This window comes from Barbus barbus (genome assembly GCF_936440315.1).
Source record: "Barbus barbus genome assembly, chromosome: 34".
NCBI lineage: Eukaryota > Metazoa > Chordata > Actinopteri > Cypriniformes > Cyprinidae > Barbus > Barbus barbus.
This window is the reverse complement of record NC_136762.1, coordinates 21017131-21040296: the sequence shown is the minus strand read 5'-3', so window position 1 is coordinate 21040296 and position 23166 is coordinate 21017131. Positions and strand designations below refer to the sequence as shown.

General features: G+C 35.4%; 1 protein-coding gene across 1 annotated transcript; it reads left to right on the top strand.

The window, feature by feature from the left end:
* The first annotated feature begins 3818 nt into the window (after window positions 1–3818).
* On the top strand, window positions 3819–23108 carry LOC306854413 (ras-related protein Rab-4B-like). The gene is made up of 8 exons (XM_079392378.1): window positions 3819–4023; window positions 11669–11749; window positions 13244–13358; window positions 13450–13512; window positions 15030–15184; window positions 16914–17009; window positions 19461–19637; window positions 21577–23108. Exons 1-7 carry the CDS (start codon window positions 4008–4010, stop codon window positions 19574–19576), a joined length of 642 nt encoding a protein of 213 aa, XP_079248504.1. The 5' UTR covers window positions 3819–4007; the 3' UTR covers window positions 19577–19637; window positions 21577–23108.
* Window positions 23109–23166: the final 58 nt, after the last annotated feature.

Sequence of the window (23166 nt, the reverse complement as noted above, 5' to 3'; positions counted from 1 at the left end):
CCAGCCATTAGCTCAATGCTGCTCACAGAAGGTCAGATAAAGATCAAAAACTGGCAGGGGGTCGAAGTGCTCTTTCCAGTGGACATGTCTCGACGCATTCCCCAGTCCTGACCGATCATCTCAGCTCCTCCAGGGCCCAGTTCACCCTTGTTGGCTTCTCCACACATAAACAATCCACACAACCGTGACGTTTGATCAGCCTGTTTCAGTTTGTTGAAGCTGAGAACCCTGAAGCTTGGCCATGGGCGTTTGGACATCTGGAGCAATGTCATTTTCCATTTTAAACAAATTGGCTTCTTGTCAAAGTGAATCTGTGAGCAGTTAACAGATAACACTCCGTTCTTATCCTAAACAGGCACATAATTCAGTTTTTTTTTTTTTTACTTCCAGTGGCTGCCTGTCAGAGGACACAAAAGAAGGAGGGCCTCCTAAAAATGTATTAAAATATGACCATAAATTTCTACATATATGGCCTAAGTAAAAACTAAACAATCGCAGCAACTGAAACTTTAAAATAAAACTATTTCATTTAACCTAGCTTTTTCTAATACATTTAAATATGCATATTTCTTTGATACTTATTTACTTTCATATTTTATTTGAATTTTTCTTTATACGCTCTGCCCATGGTTACTGTTGCTCAGCTTCATTTTACTGTATCTTGAGAACATGAACTTATAAAATTATATTGAAGTTGTATTTGTTTTCGCTGTTCTCTTTTTAATGTCCTTTCATGTGAAAAAAATACTGCTTATATCATCTCTGGGTACCTTCACTGTAAAAAAACTTACCATAAACTTAAGGAACAAGTACTGTTAAAAGTAAAGTTTTGGAAGTGAAAAAGAACAAGTCATCTTAAAATGATGAGTGATACAGTGAAAACCTGTAAATTGACATTTCCAGAATCCCCAGTGTGGCACTTCACATTTGATGGTTTTTATTGAAAACCTGTTTCTTCTTCTTCTTATCAGTATACTGGCCACTTTATTAGGTACACCTTGCTAGTACCGGGTTGGACCCCCTTTTGCCTTCAGAACTGCCTTAATTCTTCGTGGCATAGATTCAACAAGGTGTTGGAAAACATTCCTCAGAGATTTTGGTCCATATTGACATGATAGCATCATGCAGTTGCTGCAGATTTGTCGGCTGCACATCCATGATGAGAATCTCCCGTTCCACCACATCCCAAAGGTGCTCTATTGGATTGAGATCTGGTGACTGTAGAGGCTATTTGAGTAAAGTGAACTCATTGTCATGTTCAAGAAACCAGTCTGAGATGATTTGAGCTTTATTTTTTAAGTGTTGTTAATTAGTGCAGTTTCCGTTGTATTGAAATAGTCCCTTCAAAAGCTCGCTTGTCTCTAAGTCTCTGAAAACTGACCACAGAAGGGTTAAAAACACACACAATGCCCTAAGCTGCATTAATTTATGCATCTGCCCCCCATGTCTATTTTAACCCTTCTCTTTCTTCTGTACTGAATGAAAAGGAGGATATTGTAGAGAATACTGTGCATTTCAGGTCATTTATTGAGTTGCTAGCCTGAGGATAACTTATCAATGCTGGACTGACAATGCAGGGCCATATAGGGAACCAGTACATGAAAAGCACTCAGGAAAAAAGCAGCGACCACGTTTCTTTTCTATGCTATAGCTTAATATGCAGAGACAGCTATAATTAGGCCATTTACAAGTAGATTGGTAAATCTGTGTAGATTTCAATACAGACGTTTGGGGTGGTTATGTGTTTGGCCATCCAATGGCCAACATGAACAAAGAACTCAATGTTGAACTGACACAGCTGCTAAAGCAAATGTTTGTTTTTTAATCTCACGTTTGCTTTTGTTAATAATACTATCGGTTAGATTTAGGCTTGGGCTTAGTGTAGGTGGTATGTTATTTTTAAATGCAACAGAGCATTATTAGCGCTACTCACTGGACATTTTCCCCCCAATAATTACAATAACTAGTGTAATAAAAGTTTATATTTATCTGTTTCTGAGAACATTTAACTAGCTTTTAGTGCCACTCTCTGTATTTTAAAAACTGAACCTAACTTTTATCTACCTAGGATGCACATTTGGGCTCTGTTTATTGCTGCTTGCAGCTATATTCCTAATTTAGGGTCTGCAGTTTTCACCCTCCAGCACATGCCCTGACATGTCTCTTTATTAACACCAGAACAGGCTGACTGACCTGGTCCTAATCTAGTACCACTAACAGGTTTGTCCAAGGTCATAAACATGGGAGAACTCATAGTCTAAACAATGAAAGTGTTATGGTGTTACAGCCTAGTACGCCTTCAGACCATGAAGCATTGGGGTCTGAAAAAGCACCCTCTTTTTCTGCCTCTTCCATTCAAAGTTTAGACAATTTTAAGAAAACATCCGTGCTTCATACGGCAGGCTCTCCCCCATCCCTTTCATCTCTGGCAGAAAAAGACCTTTCAAAAACATGCTGGGGAATCTGTCACGGGAGAACAAAGGCAGGGAGGAAATCATGTAGATAGTGGCACAGGGATCTGTAATTTATCGCCTGTGAGCCCTGGGCGGTCCGCCGTGACAAGGGCTTTGAAGACGTGTGCACTGGGCCCCTCGAAGTGTGCATGAAGGAATGTGTGGACAGAAGAGAATGGAAGATGACAGTATCTCACACTTCAGAAAGAACGGAATCAGCAAAGCCAAAGACTTGCAGCAAACACTTTTATTAAGGAAACGCTAACATCTTAACAGGCATTCAATACAACAGTGATCCTTAGCTGATCAATGACTTGTCTGCATAAATTAAATCGATATTAAATATACTAATAGAATTAAATAAATTAATAAAATATATTTTAAGCTTTGGTCAAAATCTATTTATAGCTTTAGATGACGTAGAATATGCAGAACACCGAGCAATTTTGATCACGTGGAGTTAGACTGCCACCGTCTGTTCATAATGCTACACTGGGCTATAGGTCTTCTTTTTTATTTTACAAATAACATTTTTTAATATGAGAGACGTTTTTATACATTTCTTGTTTCTAGTAATTGAAATCAATGAGTCGTAAAATACATTAAGTTCTTTACAGAAAAAACTTAAAAGAGGGAGTAATAGACATTATTTTTGATTTATGTAGATTAACTTCCCAAGAATTATCACCTTTAAAGTATTATCAACATAGGTTTTCAAATACGCTAGTAAAAATATGTCTGAAAACGTATTTTTTTGTTTTTTGTATATATCTATATATAAACTATATATATATATATATATCTTTATATTAAAATAATAAATGTATATGTTTTTATATATGATATATGTCATATTTATAATAATATTAAATGTTTAATACAACATCTAAAACATGTCCAGGTCCCACATATATATATATATAACATTCCTTTTATATAAACAATATTTTTCATATAAAAATTAAGCTATTTATGCCTTTTTTCTTTCTTTCTTTTTTTTTTTTTTTGCATTGTGACTCCCCAAAGTTTACACATAAACGATTTTTATTTATTGTAATTTAGTATTTTTAATGTATTATGGTAAATAGATAGATAGAGAAATAGATAAACTGTAGATACGTAAAAACAATATGATACAATACTATTTTTATTTATTTAAATCCGCATAAAAGCAGTTCAAACAGACACAATTATGATGTTGAAATTTAAATAATAATTCTATAAGTTTTCAGTATTTTGATCATTGTAGGTTGCTAACGGGAAATGCCTTTAAATTTCTCATTTATGAAGTACTTTCTCATTTCTTTATTTTGATTGTGTCGTGAACCGTGACAGGTTTCGTGAGATGCGTCATGACGTCAGTGCAGTGTCGCGAGCACGGTGTGCACGCGCAGGTTTGTGTTGTAAAGCAGGAAACGGTGAGAGGTTAGCAGCAGTTAGCCTGTTGGCTACCAGCACTGCGCACAGAAACGAAAGCAGAGCATAGCGTTTATCTGAAGAAGGGGATAAAGAGTATCGTCTGCCCGGTTGACTGGTTTCATCGGTGGGACCGACATGTCAGAGACTTACGGTAATGACAGCTCATTTGTGTTGTTGTTAGCGCGGTTACAGCTAGCGGGAGCGTGCGCGTGCTGGATCAACATCTTCATCAGACAGACGAGTTCTGACTCCAAATCTTTAGTTTTGATGTAAACATCTATTATTAGTACGTGATATGACAATCATATACCTTTAGAGTCATTACTGTAATCCTGGCCTGCTCAGGTTGTGTGTAAATATGTGTTTATTGGGTAATTTCAACACACTCTCAGATGGGCGTCAAATCAGCTTGTACTGGTTTTAATGATATCTGAAATAATATGTGTAATAATGTTTGTGTATGCCAGGCAAGAGCTCCTAAACTGATTTGATAATTGATAATAAATATTCAATAAGCTAATAAATACATCGCTGTAAAACTCATTTCCTGTCTAAGTTACTTAGAACTGCTGCAAGTAATAAAGTCAGAACTGAACTCTATAATTCGCAATTCTGAGAAAATAACTTGCAATGGCTAGAAATAAAGACAGAATTGTGAGATATAAGCTCACATTTATTATTTTTTTTTTTTCTCGTAGTTGCAAGTTTATATCCCGTAATTCTGAGAAAAAGTCAGTATTGAGAGATGTGAACTTGCTTTTGCAAGAAAAATAGTCCGAATTTGGAGAAAAAAAGAGTCAGTTACCTTTTTAATTCATATTCAGTGACGGAAACGCACTGTACAAAAAAAATAAAAATTGAGCCAACTTAAAATTTTAAGGCAACCAGCTTCAGCAGATTTTTGAGTTTTCAAAACTTGCTGTTTTGAGTTTATGCAACAGAACGTTGAGAATCTCCGACAAAATTAAGTTGAGAGAACTGGTTGCCTTCATTTTAATTTGACCCAACTTTTTTTTTTTTTTTTTACACAGTGCAGACATCCATACTTTATCAACTTTATCTGCACCATTAGCAAAAACTGAGCATTTTTTGTGTATCATTGAATCATTCACTTAACCAGTTCTTTAAGTCATGTATATCAAAATTAGATTTTCCATCTATCTCGTAAGCACTTTGCTACAAATGACAACAATTCAAGTCTTTTTTCGCTCCATTTTGTCCGCTCTTGGGCATGACTTCTATCTAGATGTGATTAATAGTTTTTAATAATAATATCCTTGTGTCATTTTATCTGTTTGGACATTAGTCATTTTAACACAATCATAATCCCTTCTTTCTCATTTTAAATGAGATTGGATTTCTTTTGTTCAGTCAGAAGAGCCTTGTTCACGTACAGTTTTGTTGTTTGTTCAGGTTATTCATGAATAAGTTGTTTTGTTGGCAGATCGGATGGGTTTTTGAACAGTGTGGTTGAATGGATGACTCGGTCTGGTGAAAGTTAGCTGAAATCACTCACATCAGCTTTAATAGGAACTTGACGCCTGTGGTTTAAGGATAGTTTCATTGCACTGACTTTGTGCATGTGATTTCCGTCATCAACATCACGCATCTTTGCTCTGCATGAACTGTGTCTAGCTCCGTTTCATTTTTACACACACAGAGAAAATCACTTCTTCAAAAAAGCACCACTTGTCCTTGCTGTGGTGAGCACTGATCAGTTGAAAAGGGAATGTTTACTAGAAGTTCTGTATTTTACTTTAATGTTAGTGTAACACCACCACTACTACTAATTATTGATAAAGTTTTTATGCACATTTTGCAGTATTATGCAATATCCTGCATAACATCAAATTACATTCTTAATACACTTTCCTGCTCTTATTGTACAAGGACATGCCAGTGCGAGTTTTCACTCAAATTTGCAACCAGAAATAGGTCTGTTCAAACTGTAAAATGTGTTTAGTATGTGTGCGAGGGGGTGAAAAAGGGTCCTTAAATGGATAGTTCACCTTGCTGGTCCCCATGGACTTTCATGAAAAAAAAAACACTATGCAAGTCAATAAGGACCAACTGAAGGTGAACTATCCCTTTAAAATGTTACCAAAAAAATGTTTTAATGAAGTTTTGTGAAAGTTAATTTGATCCATTGATGGATGTTCTTCCAAAGAAAACAAATGTTTGTCTTCATAATCAATGGGTCAATGACACAATTCAATTTCACCAAGACAGCACTTTTCATGATACAATCAGTTACCAATGGATAAAATCAAGTTTCCTTTGAATAGTTTCACTCAGAAATGTGTCACATTATACTAAATTAAACGTTTAATGTTGACTCTTCAGTGCCCTAAAGTCTGTTATGAATAGCATTCTGCTCTTACTATTATCAACAGTGTATATCATTTATTCAAAGTATGCAAATGCAGTATGCAAATTCTGAGAAATTTGAATGTTACCAGTATAAAATAGTACAGCATTTGCCAAAATATACAGTATAAAATGGAGCATATTGCAAGCAATATACCTACTTTATCCCAGCTTATTCCACTTGATTTTTCCATATCTGGGCTATAAATCAGAAATATTATATTATATTGTAAGTCGCTTTGGATAAAAGCGTCTGCCAAATGACTAAATGTAAATAATATCAACCCTGACTTTAGCTTCTCTTTCTCTACATGTAAATAGCAGTGCAGTGTATACTGTGCAGTATGCAATAAAAGACACACTAACATTGTGAATGTAGCCATAAAGCATGTGTGGCCCCTTTAAATCACTGGTTGAAGGCTTCAGACATGTTCGTTGTCTGAATATCGACTGATGTATTTGTGCTGTAGATGCTAAAATATTCATGTAGTTAATGTGGATAGTAGTCTCATGTTGCAGAAATCTCCCCCTCACTCTCATCTCTCTTTTCTCTTCTCCAACCCCCCATCAATCCCCTGTGAAACTGAGTCCGTTTCAGTGCACTTGGCCTACAAATCACCTTCCATGCCAATAGAGAAGGAATGACCATCTTGCCCTGGCACTGTAATTTCTCTACTATGGCGTATTGATATCCTTAGCCAATCTCCAGGGGCACACTTAATGACAATCCATCGCTCGTTCAGGACATCATACTAGAATACTGATCGTCTTTTTAACATGATTTCACTCTAGCATTTGTCATCCCACTGTAGCAGATCAAGCCCCAAAGACACTGAAATCATCTCTTATACTTGCTTTTTTTCCCCTAAATACTGCATATTATTTTTTTAGATAATATCTGGCACAGTATGTGTTATGCAACAATAAACATGGCAAAAAGTAAAGCTGTAAATTTGATTAATCGCGAATAATCACTTCTAAATCACATAAACAATGTACTTAAGAAATATATTTGTGTGTACTGTGTGTATACACACATATGTATATATTTAAGAAACATGCATATATTATGTAAACACAAACTTTTTGTTAGGAAGCGAATAATTGCGATAAATCAATTTTACAGCCCTACCAAAAAGTAGTATGCTACTCAATACTTTGCATGTTTAATTCAAAATTAAGGTTGCTATTGCCTGGTCACTCTGAAAATTGGCAGGTTGAGAGCAATGCATTGTGGTAGGGCTGCAGTATTTGGGGGTGGGGTGGGGGTATCTGAACCCAGATAAAAAATTCAGGATTGCTGTGCATTTTTGTAGGGCTTCACATATTGGCCAGAATTTAGTGATATGTCAATATGGCTATTAGAGCTGGGCGGTAATTCGATAACGATAAATATCTCTTTATAATTTTCCTCGATAAATGTTTGATATAATGTTTATGCACCAAAAGCGGAACGAAACAGCGCGATTAATAATATAATTAGATTAATAATAATAATTACATTTATTAATATTGTTATTAGTGTTGTCAAAAGTACCGACCGCTATACCATTCAGTACTGAAATTAAAAAAATGCAGTTTTAAAATTTCAGTACCAAATGGTATCGCGGTCAGTACTTTTGACAACACTAAAAGTATTATTTTGCATTATTAATAAATTTATCTTTATGTCTTCATTTTCAAATGTTCATCCATTAAATATTTATTTTTAAAACTTTTATTTATTACCAAAAAAAACAACAACTCTTCTCTGCTAGTATGGGAACCTGGTTGACACATGTTGCTATCCTGAATGCATGTTAAAGTGGTGGATGACATGTAAGAACACAGTGCCGTGCTTCACTCTTAAACATGCAGTGCATATATTTAATTACATCACACCCATTGCTTTGATAATCTCACTGTAAGCCATATCGCAATTCCAGTTTTATTAGATTAATAGTTTTCCAGTTTGATATATTAATTGTTGCAGTGATGAGGCCGGATATGTTATTTCATTATTTGAGCATAGACTGTTATAGGAAGTGAAATATGAAAGAAATGTATTAATCACATGAACTTTTGACTTACTTTGCCTTTCGAAACGACGATGTATCGTCACAGAGATACGAGCTGGCCCTGTATCGATATTGTGGCACGCGTGCAGCAGTGGACCGCGCTTAATTTGAATACAAGAACACTGTTTAAAATGTTTAACAACAATGTTTAATCTGGCCGCAGAGGAACACTACTGGGTTGCCTGATATAAAGAGACGTAATCCCTGAAAAAGAGCTTCTCGCTTGCGCAATACGGCAATATCTGCTAAGTATGATGCTTATCTTTGTCAACCTGGCAACCATATGAACGCCGTCTCTCTCCACTGTGTATAAACACGCTTGCTTTCTGAAAACACCGGCTGTTTTTTTTAAATGTAGAGAGTGTTAATTTGTGCAATGATAACCTACCAGCAATGATAAGAGGATTTTTTTTTTAATATATTAATATGAGTACATTACAATATAAATTTATTATAACGAGTACATTTTTTATTTATGGGCTTAAAAACAAGATGCAAACAATCAGAATATTTGACCTGGTGGGGAGTGCCCAATGTAAACGTTAAACACATGCCATTACCTATATGGTACTGTGGTAGAGTTATGGAGGCCCTTCATAATGCAGAGGACAACTGCCTGCTCTGCCTATAGTTAGCAATGGCCCTAGAGTATGCAGTATTTAATAAACAGCTGTTTTACTAAATTCTTCTGAGGTGAAATTCAGTGCAGTCCCGTATCGTGATGCGTATTGTATCGTGATTTTGCTGGTGATCCACAGTGCTATGGACTTTTTTACCATTATTTGGAAGTACTTCGGTCTGGCTGTCTTACTAGTGGTGTTGTGCATCTAAACCAGCAGTTACATTGCTAAACATGGGCCTGAAATTCAGTCCTCTTTAATATTTCACATCACTTTTCAACACCCTTTTACTTCCCTTTAAAGTTCATTAAAGGGAACTGATACATCTTGCACATGTCAGATACAGGTAATTTAGTCTTAAACATTCAAAAAACTGATGTTTAAGCTGCTAGTATCTGTACAGACTTGCAGTGGACATTTAGTCACTAACTGCTTTTCCATGAAGACAAGCTCAAGGTCGTGTTGTCAGAGTACACACTCGCACCAGAAATAGCACCCATTAGCTGACTCTCTGAGTCTGGACCACTTCATTTAATATGATTTATTATGCCTAAATGTCATGTTGGTGTGATTGCGGAAGTCATTTATCCATTGAAGGTCCTTGCCTTTTTACCTTCTTTCATTATGACAGAGTATTCATGATAGATCTGTTCCAAAACCTAGTCTATCTAAACTGAATTTTGAGGCATCTTTTATTCAGTGGGAAACTTATGTTCAAAAGTTTAGGGTCGAAAAGTTTAGTTTTTTTTATGTTTTTGAATCAAAATCTTTGAATTAATCATTTATTTGATCAACTACAGTAAAAAAAAAAAAACATATTGTGAAATTATCACAATTTTAAAAAAAATTATATTTTCTATTTTAAAATGTAATTATATTCGTGTTAAGGCAAAATTTGAATTATCATTATTACTCCAGTCTTTAGTGTCACGTTTTTTGTTTTTTTCAGGATTCTTTGATGAATAGAGACTTTAAAGGAAAAGCAGTTATTAGAATGATAAATCTTTACTGTCACTTTTAATTAATGCATCCTTGCTAAATAAAAGTATACTAGTTTCTTTACAAAAAAAGGACCCCAGTATTTTGAATTGCAGTTTATATATAATTTGTGAATGTTGTCAATCCTATAAAAAATTATAATTATTACAATTATACTTTCTTTAATACTGAAAATAATAATAATAATTTAACTTTAAAATCATTTTAAAATGTTTAAGGTGCTATTTTACTTAATGTTTTTATTTTTTTGTGCAGGCAGATTTACTGCCTATATAGACTATTCAAAATAACTGTTGATGTCCGTGACTGTTATGATACTGCCTGTGTAGACAACAGACACCTCAGAAGGTTTGATGTTTGTCCAAAATGCTCTGGCTCACTTTCAGTGAGAATATACATGCTGTTCTGTTATGATCCATATACACTGCCATACATCCTCCTCTTGCTGTAACACTGAGTCCCTCCTCAAACCTGCTCTGTTCCAGCCGCTGTGACTGTGTGCATGTCATACCCACACATGCAAATACTTCTTTCTCTTTCCTCTTCCAGTACAAATAGCTTTTGGGACGCTCTTTTCTCACCCTGCGGCCTGCTGCGTGGGCTGGGTCGAGACCCGCTCCGACCCCCCTGAACTTCTACACCACACATTCACTCACTACTGTGACATCCTGCTATCATGTCATTGTGTCTTCAGCAAGGACTCGCTTTACAATTTTGATGAATATATTATTGACTATGCATTGCACTGATGAATAGCCTATAAAAGCTTATTATGTGATGTTCGATGAGCTAATGATATTAGATGTAGAGTGTTAGTGCAGAGGAGTAGTTGTCAATCAATAGTGGTTGTTTAATGGCCAATGCCAGTATCTAGAGAGCAATGTTGTCGGATATAATCATATAGGCTAATTATATATCATAAATGAGACTGTTTTTTAAAGGCAATGCCAATGGTGGACTATTACATTGACCAAAATAATAATAATAATAATAACAAAAGTTCCAGATTTGAGTGAATTTTTAAAAGCCTTCTGTTTATCATATAACCTTAAGCTGCCCAAATATTGTCAATTAATATTCAATTGAGCAATAATTTGATCAAAGCAGACATTAAAGACATTGTAACAAAATATTTATATTTCAAATAAACACTGTTCTTTTGAACTTTCTATTCAGAATCATGACAAAATGTATCAGTTTTCACAAAAATATTAATCAGTGCAACCGTTTTTAATATTGATGATGATAAATGTTTCTTGAGCTGCAAATCAGCATTAGAATGATATTAGTAATGATGCTGAATTCAGCTTTGCTTCACATGTATAAATTACATTTTAAAATATATACAAATTACTGGTGCTTTAGATTCTAATAATCTTTCACATTTTTATTGTTACTGTTTTTACTGTGTAAATGCAGCTTTGGTGAGCATATGAGAAAAATCTTTCTGCTGGATTCATCTTTGGCAGAATCAGGCCTGCCACATAATAGCATTGATATGAGCAATCTTCAGTTTAATGCATGTTTAGTCAGTTACTTGGCAACTCTTCTTGGAAGAACATTGCATTTCACAATGGATTTAATTGTTCAAAGAATACTCTTCAGTTTAACTGATATAAGAATGGAGATCTGTAGTTCAGATCAGGATGACCCAGCGCTCTGAATGACATCCAAACAGCCTTTAAACATGTTCTCTGTGCAATGTAACAGCGATATTGATTCTGTTTCCTTTTTCTCTCCCTCTTGGTTTCAGATTTCCTGTTTAAGTTCCTGGTGATTGGCAGCGCCGGGACTGGGAAATCATGCCTCCTTCACCAGTTCATAGAGAACAAGTGTAAGCCCATATTAATGTTGCACTCTCACAAAGACTTGAATTAAAACATGACCTTTAATTCTCAGAGCGTTCAGCAGAGAGAAGCAGGGGGGCCTTGAATGTTAATTCTTTGTGAAGCCAGAGTAGCTTTACATTCTTTTGAAACATGAGTAAAGGTATGTTAAGCAATAAATGGAAATCATGTTGTCAGTGATCTTAGAAAATCCAATGCCAATCTCAATTTGCAGAGAAAATGAAAAAAAAAGAGGCTTAATTGCTCTAAATTATGTCTTTGACATTGAATGGATTTTGAATGACCCTGCCATTATGTTGTTTCCAAGACAGAAACGAGCTTTGAATGTTATAATATAAAAATTGAATGTGCATTGACTTAAGGAAGTCTACATGGGTCACATGATAAAACAAATCAAATTTTATGTAATATTTTGAAGTAAAAGTTCTATGAGTGTCAAAACACACTGAGATTTTGAGAACTCCTTTCCTTTTATCATTTATTAGTTTCAGTTGATTTTGGACATTCAGTTGTGCATGCTCATGTTGTTAGACTGGTTCACATTGTAAGCTTAAATACACAAAAAAACACAATGTTCAGTCTCTGAAATGTAGTCAGTTGCACAAAATCTTTTGACCCTCCCTGAAAGCATGAAATCGCAGTGTGAAATGTAACTGTTGTGCAGGGTGAATGCATTTTGGGAATTCATATTTTTAATTTGATTGTAATATACAACTGTTCATGAGCTTTGATTGAGTCACCAGTGCACACAAATATTGTTTTCACTGTTTTTTTTTTTTTTTTTTTTTATAAAGAGTAATTTGAAAGTGATAGTAAATGTGATAGTGTTATTTCTAAACTTACACAAAAGAAAAGAAAAACAAACATTTTTATATCTTTTCTTATTATTTATATCTAATCTTAAGAGTACAGGTTTGTTTTGTGAACCAGTCACAATGTAACAGTCTTTTCAAAGAGGATATTATCGAAGGATGGAGCCAAATAAATTACCCGTTAGTAAAAGCAGTAAAGCGCTCTACCTTATTTCCATGCGACACCAATGCATTTTTCTGAGAGAAGATTGTCATGAAGAAATAAATTATGCAATCTGGCATCCCATTATCTAAAAATGAGGGGGAGTAATTAATGACATAATTTTCATTTTTTGGGTGAACTATCCCTTCAACTAAAATTAAAATGAAAACTACAAATATAAAAGTAAATTCTAATTAATAATTTGAATAAAAAACTGTAATAGTTCTGTTTTAGTATGGTTTCTGTTTTGGTTTTCAAAACTGATGTGAGACCAGTGAGGCGCTAATTCGGCGAGAGATGGTGTCAATAAAAGGTCCGTATCCTTTAAATGTTCATCCGTTGAGCGTACCACAAAAAGCAACCCATCTCTTACAAGTTCAAATAATACAAATGCTCTGCTGGCATCAAACATCAATGAAACGATCTCTTTGTCAGCTCTGCTTCTAACCTGTCATCTTCTGTCACAGTCAAACAGGACTCCAACCACACCATCGGCGTTGAGTTTGGCTCCAGGGTTGTCAACGTTGGCGGCAAAACGGTCAAACTGCAGATCTGGGACACGGCTGGGCAGGAGCGCTTTAGGTACTTGCCTGTGATTGGCTGGTTAGCACATCCTCACTACTCTGTGCTGACTCTGATTGGTTGAGGTTTATTCTCCGCTTGTGTCTTACAGGTCGGTGACCCGCAGTTACTACCGTGGAGCAGCAGGGGCTCTTCTCGTGTATGACATCACAAGGTAAGGCAGCTGTAGGGTCCGACCGCAAAGATAAATTTTGGTGTGAGCACATTGAGCGAGGTTTGATGAGGGTCGTCCTTCAGCACTGAACTCTCGTCGCTGCAGCTGATTCGCGCGAATGAGCCAATCGAACTTAAGAACTTAAAACTTAATTGAACTTCCAAATGTTTCTTAGAGTGGACAAGCCAGTGTTTATTTTTGACTAGAGTACATTGGAGTTTATTTATTTCATTTTTGTTTACTCCGGTATGCTGACTGCACTAAAAATGTGAAGCCAAAGTTAATAAAGAAAAAGTTAAGTCAAGTTATTGTTATTATTGAGTTAAGTGAATCTATTGTTCCTTAGCATTGCTGGTAAGATGACATGAACCCTACCCCCACAGCGGACCGAACCGTGCCAATGGTGTATCGTTACACCGCTACTAAAAAGCTGTCACTCACTTCAATTTATTGCAATCTCACAATGTTCCGTTATAATCAATGAAGCTCTCTTAACTGCAAATAATCTTATTTACATCGTGTCTACGTGTGGCGTTTAGCATTGAGTGACTTCTGACTCATGCTGAATGCTTGGGGTGGCAGCCTTGGATTATCTATTTATATCTGTATTCATATTTTAATATATTAATATTATATCTTATATTAACAATTTGCACACACAAGCATTATCCGATCGGCTCCTCCCGACCGCAGACGCAGGTTTACAAGCCACTTTTTCCTGCATTTTTCAGTCAATTTCTTGCACACATTTTCGCACACGATTAAAATCTCCATGTGTTTTCTCCATTTGACCGATTTGAGCATTCATAAACATCGCAAAACACAGGCATCTTGAGTTTCTGCTACTGATTCCTATGGAGAAAAAATTACTTCCTGCCCTCCAGTTGCATTTCGCGCCACAGCAATGACGTCATGTGCAAACAACCTATTAGGACGTTTCGTAACATTTTATGTTGATTGGAAATTCTTAATTATTGCCCTGAAATGGTGGAAATGGTAATTTTCACTGCGCCAGCTCTTTTCTTAAAGCCACTTCACTAATTTGTGAAGCTCAATAAATCAGAAATATATTCTTTGGTTTTTCTCATTGTGATGGATTGTGTCCAACGTGTATTTAGAAAAAAACAAAAACGTATTTCATAATGAGATTTTTCCCCATTTTCAATTGTTTATTTCAATGATTTTTTTTTATTTATTTTTTTTTAATAAAAGATCAAAAGGATTAATAATGCAGGTTTATTTTCAGAGCCGTCTTTGATCATATTTACCAAGGGTGCCAATAATTCTGACCATGACTGTGTATACTATGTAGCAAATCTCAGCTGCTTGATTGTATTGTTGCAAAATGTGAACTATATTATCGCCCGGCTCTAATCTGCTAAATGCAACGATAAGACGTGAAGATATTAAGATATTGTAAACTTTAACATCGTGATTTTTTGTAAAGCTGCTTTGAATTATGGGGAAAAAAAGCAATATCTAAATGAATTTGTCTTGTGTTCATCTTTTTTCTTTAGTCGGGAGACCTACAATGCTCTTACTAACTGGCTGACAGATGCACGGACACTGGCCAGCCCCAACATCGTCATCATTCTGTGCGGGAATAAGAAGGATCTGGATGCGGACCGTGAGGTCACCTTCCTAGAGGCATCTCGTTTTGCCCAGGAGAACGGTTAGAGCTGCTCTTTTGGCATAACACATTTGTAGCTATAGTGCAAAATGACTCTTCTTTGCCCGTTTCTGCCTAACAGTGTGACACAACACAAGGTTATTTTCGTAAACTAAAACTAAGACGAAAACAATTGATGAAAAAACAATTTCGTAAACTGAAATAAAATAAAAATGTCAAAATATTTGAAAAACGAAACTAAACTAACAACAGTTATTGAAAAACTAACTGAAATAAAATAATAATTAACAAAAGTAAATAATCGTTGTCGTAATCATTACGTTCTCACCCCTTGGCTGAAAAATATATGAGTTGTGTGGCGGTTTAGGGAAATGCCTGTAAATGGCGGATCTCTGACGGAGAGACGCAAAGCGGTTTAAAGCAGAGTCCTGCACGGGTTCTGTTTGGTAAACATGCACCAGAGGTACTTAACAGAACACCGACCCGTTATTCCCACAGCAGCACTCATTTATTTCTGTAGCCTACCAGACCCGAACCGCATTAATCTACAACATCAGGAAGGCAAACTTATTTATTTTCTCATGTAACACAAGCAATCAAACCAACATTAAGTAAGTTGGTGCTTTGAAGAAAAACAGACACGCAACATGATAATTAACAGGGAATGAAAGGTGAGAACGCACCTTTCTGTAAATGATACAAAACTTGCCCTAGCATCTTGTGATCACTGCCAAACTTTAGAACAAATAAATATGCATAGGCTAAATCACATCATACACACGCTTATAATTCTTCATAAATAAAGAAAATAACATATTCAAATGTGAGCCTTTAAATAGGCCTACGATTGCCGTTATTATTGAATTTCATTAGTCCCAGTTATGATGTATGCGCGGATGTTCACGGAAAAGTGTGCAAGACAAGACAGTTACAATATCATGATTATGATTAAATAAGAAAAAAAAGACACGCAACCAAATTAGGCTACCTTTATTTTCATAATAAATATCTCAACACACCATTAGATATGTCCTTAAGCGCAACTTGTGTAGATGTAGTAAACTTCCTTTGGTGTATATTTGTATTCTTTTACCGTCTATCAATCTCAGCATGGGTTAATTTTGTCGCTAAACGTTTGCCTCACTAAGGTTAAATTATGCTAAGTCTTTCTTTGGCCTTCGCTCTGGAGGTGATCTGTTGATTCTGCTAAACTTTCATTAAAACTGAAACTAAAACGGAAACTAAATAAAAATGGGTTCACAAAATAAAAACTAAACTAAAACTAACAAAAATATTAATGAAACTACTAAAAACTAAACTGAATTTCTTAGCAAATTTGAAAACGATATTAAAATAAAACGAATAAAAAAATTCAAAACTATAATAACCTTGACACAACATCAATTTCTTGCTTCTGGCACCTGTTTGTCATATATCTAGAGAGATCTGTTTGAATTCATAATTGGCCAAACAGATGTGTGCCGCTGCAGAAAGTGCACTTCTCTTCCTCTCTCTTGTTGGAACAGCAGGACTTTTATGAGTGGCTCATTTACGAGCTCTTCTGTATTGGTCACAAGGGTGCTATAGACACGGCTAAAGACCATAAGTTTGTTCTTGCGGATGATGCTCTTCACACTAAAGCAACCTCATGTAACTGATACTTCGAAAGCCTGATAGCAGGTGTCCACATGGACCTTTACAACACAAAAGCAATTGCAGGGTGAGCAGATGAGTGATTTTAATGTGTTAGCCTGACTCTGTCCTTCCTCAGAGCTGATGTTTTTGGAGACGAGTGCTTTAACCGGGGAGAACGTCGAGGAAGCCTTTATCAAATGTGCTCGTACCATCCTCAGTAAGATTGAGTCGGGTAAGTGAAAACTGCACTGCCAAGACATTTTGGTATTAGTTTATTATTTCTTGATACATCAGGCTTTTATGGCTCATAAAGTATGATATAGGAGAATATAGAGCTCATATTTGAGGAGGAAAAAGACAACAGATTTTTATTCCGAGGCCCAGATGGTCACGCTTTATTTTAAGGTCCAATTCTCGCTATTAACAAACCATTAACTATTACAATAAATTCCTAATTTGCTCCTTATTAATTGTTAGTAAAGTACAGTAGTTGTTAAGTTTATGTATTGGTAGGATAAGGGATGTAGAATATGATCATACAGAATATGTGTTTTATAAAGTGCTAATAAACAGTCAATATGTTATCAATTGGCATGCTAATAAGCAACTAGTTAATAGTGATAATTGGTCCCTATACTAAAGTTTTACCGTCCAAGCTGAGAAAAAAATTAACAATTTGGTGCAGATGATGATATTTTTATAGCCAAAAAGTAAGATGAAATTCTAATAGCTTGTAAATCAATGAGATCTTTAAAAATGACAACTTGCATAAATGCATATAAATATGTTGAAGTACTTGAATTTGACTTTTTGAAATTTAAGTCCTGCAAAACCCTTGAATACAGCCATATTTATGAAAAGGTACTTGAAATTTTAAAAGGCAGTATATATGAAATTAGTGTTCACATTTGTTTTCGATTAAAAACAATATTTTCACACAAAATTAACAATGCTCCGAGTGTTAGTAATTACCATTTCTCCTGGCTTTTGGCGCACAAGATCTCACGATATTTCACCTTGAGGTGAAAAGCGGTCTCGCGATATCAGTATAAAGTTCAGTTTGTGGTAAAACCTTTGATAGTGCTTGCATTATGTTGTTCAGTCTTTTATTGCATGTGCCGTTCGTTTGGGTTTCATTTGGGAACGTATATAAAGTCTCCATCGCAGCAGCTCAGTCCACAAACTCTTCCTCTGCATATGCTGGAGTTTGGGTTGCTTAACGTTCATCTGGGGAAACGGTGTGTGTTATCTGTGTAGATTTGTAATGTAAATCATTTACAAACCTAGGCCAACACAGGAGAATACATCAACATATTTCTAAGCATGCGATTTGTTGTACATCGTGATTTCAATATAAGTCGCTCTGAGTTTGCTTGTGTTAAATGGATTTAAACGTCATTGAATAACGCTGGAATTTGTTATAATACATAATGTACTAAAGTTGGTTATATTGATATTATATATATAGGCATATTATAGTATGCATTTTAACAGTTTTGTTCTATAAATCCATGTAATTACTTGAATTTGATACTTTATTTGAACCAATTATGATCGTTAGTTTATATATAAATAGTCATATTAAAGCCTGTTTTTCACTTAGGTTTATTTTTATTGCTAAAAATTATTATATTACTCAATTGTCAAAATAATCAGTAGATTTCTTGATCACCAAAATAATTGTTAGTTATGGCCCTAGATTAGTTAAAACATTTGAAAATACAACTGCAATGTTTTGCAATTTAACATTTCTTAAAAATAGTATTAAAATATTCTCTCATTCTAGTGAACCTAGTCTCTGTATTTTGTCTCATCTTGTCAGCTAAGTTTATTAAGCATGATATAGCTCATATTTTTCCAAGTGTATGATATAGCTTTTATACTTCAGGTCAATCATGTATTCATAAAATAAAAGGAAAGTGTACTTTCCCGTAGTATAGTTTTAAATGTTGAAGTGGCCATAGTCATTGCATGCTTTGCTTGAGCTGCACTTTATGTACCATTGTTTTATTAGTTTATGTATTATACTTTGAAAGATAATAACAGTATTGTTTAATAAGTGAGATCTTTGATTTTAGTCCTTGAAAACCAAAACAAATTTCACCACAAAACATCACCACGACCTGAAGGTAAACATTTTACAATTATGCTAAGAGGCCTTATTAAAGGCATTAAAGGGATAGTTCACCCAAAAAATGAAACTTCTGTCATTAATTACTCACCCTCATGTCGTTCCAAACCCGTAAGACCTTCGTTCATCTTCAGAACACAAGTAAAGATATTTTTGAGGAAATCTGAGAGCTTTCTGACCCTCCATAGACAGCAATGCAACTGACATGTTCAAGACCCAGAAAGGAAGTAAGGACATTGTTAAAATAGTCCATGTGACATCAGTGGTTCAACCGTAATTTAAGAAGCTACGAGAATACTTTTTGGTCAGAAAGAAAACAAAAACAACAACTTTATTCAACAATTCTTCTCTTCTGCCACAGAATTTTCATTTTTGGGTGAACAGTCCCCTTTAATGAGACAGCAGAATGTATGTAGTAGATTCAATTCAACAGGTTTTTCAGCAAAGTTTTGATCACGTTGTTGATCATTTAGAAGCAGTAGAAATTTGTTTATCAAATATGATATGGTAGGCTTTATAAGGTTAAGCTTTGTTCTCTTTATGCTCATACAGGTGAGTTGGATCCGGAGCGGATGGGTTCTGGGATCCAGTATGGCGACACGTCCCTGCGGCAGGTCAGACAGCCCCGGGGCTCTGCTGCACAGGCCAAGCAGCAGTGTAACTGTTAGGGGCCTGGACACCCTGACCGCTACCAGACATCAGACGTACACGCACAACCTCCCCCCTCAGGTCAGTTCAGTGTGACTGGGATATATTAGAGTTTATTTATATGACAGATTTAAGCCAGGAACACACTACACGATTGTGAGGCCGATTATGAATGGAATTTATTACTGGCAGCTGATCGTGCCCAGTCGGACTGGGTCTGTTCCAGTTGGGCTCAGTCGCTGTTTGCAGTCGGCAGAAAAATCACATAGTGTGTGGTGTCTAAAGATTTATAGTCTTAGAATTCAAGAACCAGTCGTTTTCACAAAGATTGTTTTAAACATGTTTAATATTTGCGACTGACATCCGCGATTGTATGTGGCTATGCAGTTCACTGTCAAATTTTTTGTAATTTTTTTTATTTTTCTTGATTTCAAGAAAAAAATGTGATTGTTCTTGTTGTGATTTATTTCTTGTCTTTCTTTTATTTCATAAGTTCTTTTATTTCAAAATTAAATGGTTTCTTTTTTTTTTTGTTTTTTTTTTTTTTGTTTTTTGCAGTCGATGAAAGTAGCCTAACCTGAATTGTCAGTGATTTCTCTCATTTTAAAGAATATCAAGAATTATTTTATTTCGATCTGCAATCCAATAAAAGTTTTTTTTCTTAACTCTGAAAAAGTAGCCTCGGGAGAAGTAGCCTACTGTTTTTACTTAGAACCAATTCATTTTTAATCCCTGATTTTAGACATACATTAAATAATTAACATTGTTGCTTGACTAAACATTTAAAAATAGCACGAGATGTTATAATTAAGGGAACTGAAAAGACAAATGCATCTACTCAAGCAATAATTCCAAAAAGAAAGAGGCATCGGACTTATAATGCAAAACATATTCAAGACACATTGCTATGGCTTTTATTTGGAAAACCAACATAGCAGGAAAGCTAATGTTTTCTGTTATATTAAGCACAAACTTAGAAAAGTCCAACAAACCTTAACGTCTCCATAGGGAAAAGCACCGGTGTTTTCCGCAGTGTTGTCTGTGGCGGGGCAGGGCGAGTAGACGCTGCAGTTTTTGTGAGTGCTTTTTTTTTTTGGTTCGGCAGAATTTGTCCAATCGTGACCTGCAGTCGTTAAGTGTGTTGTGTAGCAGACTGACTCAGTCTTTAGGTTTGTGCTCCTCTCTGACTGTCAAAGACTAGAATCTGCTCCGGTTGATGGTAACGGTCTTTAAGTGTGTTGAGGTCAGTCTTAGCATGTTTCTGCTAGTCGTGTAGTGTGTCCCCAGCTTTAGTGGAAGGTTCTGGGATTACCACAAAACAAATAATAATTTCAACATGCCCTGACACGCACACATCTGATGTACAATTATGCGTTTACAGTGGAAACCTATGGGGCTACAATTATTAATGTAATTATTAATAAACACACTATTATGAAAGCATAATTACAAGATTTAAACATTGTGTTGATTAAGTTCATCCACATTCCAGTTAAAAGGAAATATAAAGCAATATATAATACACAAGTCATATTTTGCTACAAAGGCATGCATTTACTTGATCAAAAATACAGTAAAATCTGTAATATTGTGAAATACTATTACAAGTTAAAATGAGTGTTTGCCATTTTAATATATATTAAACGAATTTATTTCTGTGATGCAAAGCTGGATTTTCAGCATTATTACTAAAGTCTTCAGTGTCTTTCTAATATGCTGATTTGACGAGATCATGATTTTATTGACTTTTTTCAAGATTTTTGATGAATGGGAAGTTCAAAAGAACAGCATTTATTTAGGGAAAAATCTTTTGTAATATTATAAATGTCTTTTAGTGTTAGTTTTGATCAATTTAATGTGTCCTTTTTTAAATTTTTCTTAAAAAAAATTGTACTGACCCCAATGTTTTTCATATCATATTTATTTAATTCCGATTGTCTAGGGTACATCACAGATCGAGCTTAAGTTTTATTGAAAAGAATAATACCGTTTTTAAATGTTCTTGAACTCTTTCTTTCAGCTCCGTGTGTCTCTGGGTATGCACACCCCTTACCCCTCTCCCAAATGTGACCCTTCCACACCCAGACACATCTGGATCATTTCTTATGACGAAGTCAATCTGCAAACTTTGACCTCTGACCTCAGAATGCTGTTCACCTGGGACAGATCTTCCTGACTGCTTTGTGCTGGGCTGGGAGACCCCTAGCGAGGGGCACAGGCAGTAGAGGTGAATCAAGACCCGACTGAGAGACTGTGCGTGTTTTTAACTTCTCCTGTGATTCTTACACACACACAGTCCCTTCTTATAAAGTAAACAGCCATCATCTAGACTTCACTAGACTGGGATAAACCATTCAACGACAGCAGTAGATGAAACATTCCTTGATCATTTTATACATTGTGACACATCAGTTCTTTGTTGGTGTTAAACTGAATGTCCCCTTGATTTTGTTTCGACATTCCCAAAAATGACAAGTATATGAGTGGTCTGTGCAGGTCGGTCACTTATTACCACAGACTCCATTTTTACCTGCTAAAATATGACCAGAAAGCCAAATATTGATCTTCTGAGCTCCTAAAACCCCATATACACTCAGATATTTACACTGTTGCATTGGTTGTGTATTTAAAGAGCTTCTAAAAGCACAAAAGAGGGGAAGGGGAAAAAGAAACATCCATTCAGATCTTGTCATTCGGTCGGCACTATCTGGTGCATATCAGATGTTTACCGCCATCTCAGTCTGGCTTGGGTTAGAGGTTATCGTCTAACTTAACCTCACCCGTCTTTCTGCACAAGACCTCCTACCTTCAGATTTATTGAAATTAAGGACAACAAATCTTTTGGCGTCTCAAGGACATCATAAATCATATTTCACCTTGAAATAATGAAATCAGAGATACGTTTCCTAAAGAAAATGAAAGCTTACTTTAGGACAATTAAGATTTTGGAAACTTTGACAATTAAGCAAATTTCCTCCTAAATTTTCACAAAAACAAATTATGCTGATTTTTTTTAATATTTTATTATATTATAGTAATGCAAATCGGATTTTTAATGCTTAATTCTCAGATAAAAAATGTCACAATGCATAAAAAATTATGATAGCAAAATTTCTTTAGATTTTTTTTTGAGACCCTGTAATTGAGTTAGTCACGTAAAAAGTGTACATCACAAGTTACATTGTTAGAATGGAAGAATATTTCTGTGCAGCAACCAGCTCAGACTCTTCAGACTGCAACACGATTAATCTTCCGCTGTAGCTGTGGTGTGTAGTCGTGGATAGTTTGGGTTGATTGGTTCGTTGTTTGCTCTGGTTACCCCGTGACGGAGATGTAGAGGCGATGAGCGGCGCAGTGCCCCGTTCCCTCAGTGACATCATCATTATGCACCACAGACAGACCTGTTTTGATCTGTTTTAAATACTGTCTACGTGATGTGTGGTTTTTCTTTTTTTCCTCTGCAAGTGCACTTTTTTTGACTGTTTATATACTGTACCTACAGAATTGTAAAATTTGTAGTAATTTAATGATATTAAATGAGAGAATATTGTTTGAGGAGTGATCATTCCTTACAACTGAGACTAGTCCGACACCATTTCAGCCGTAAGGA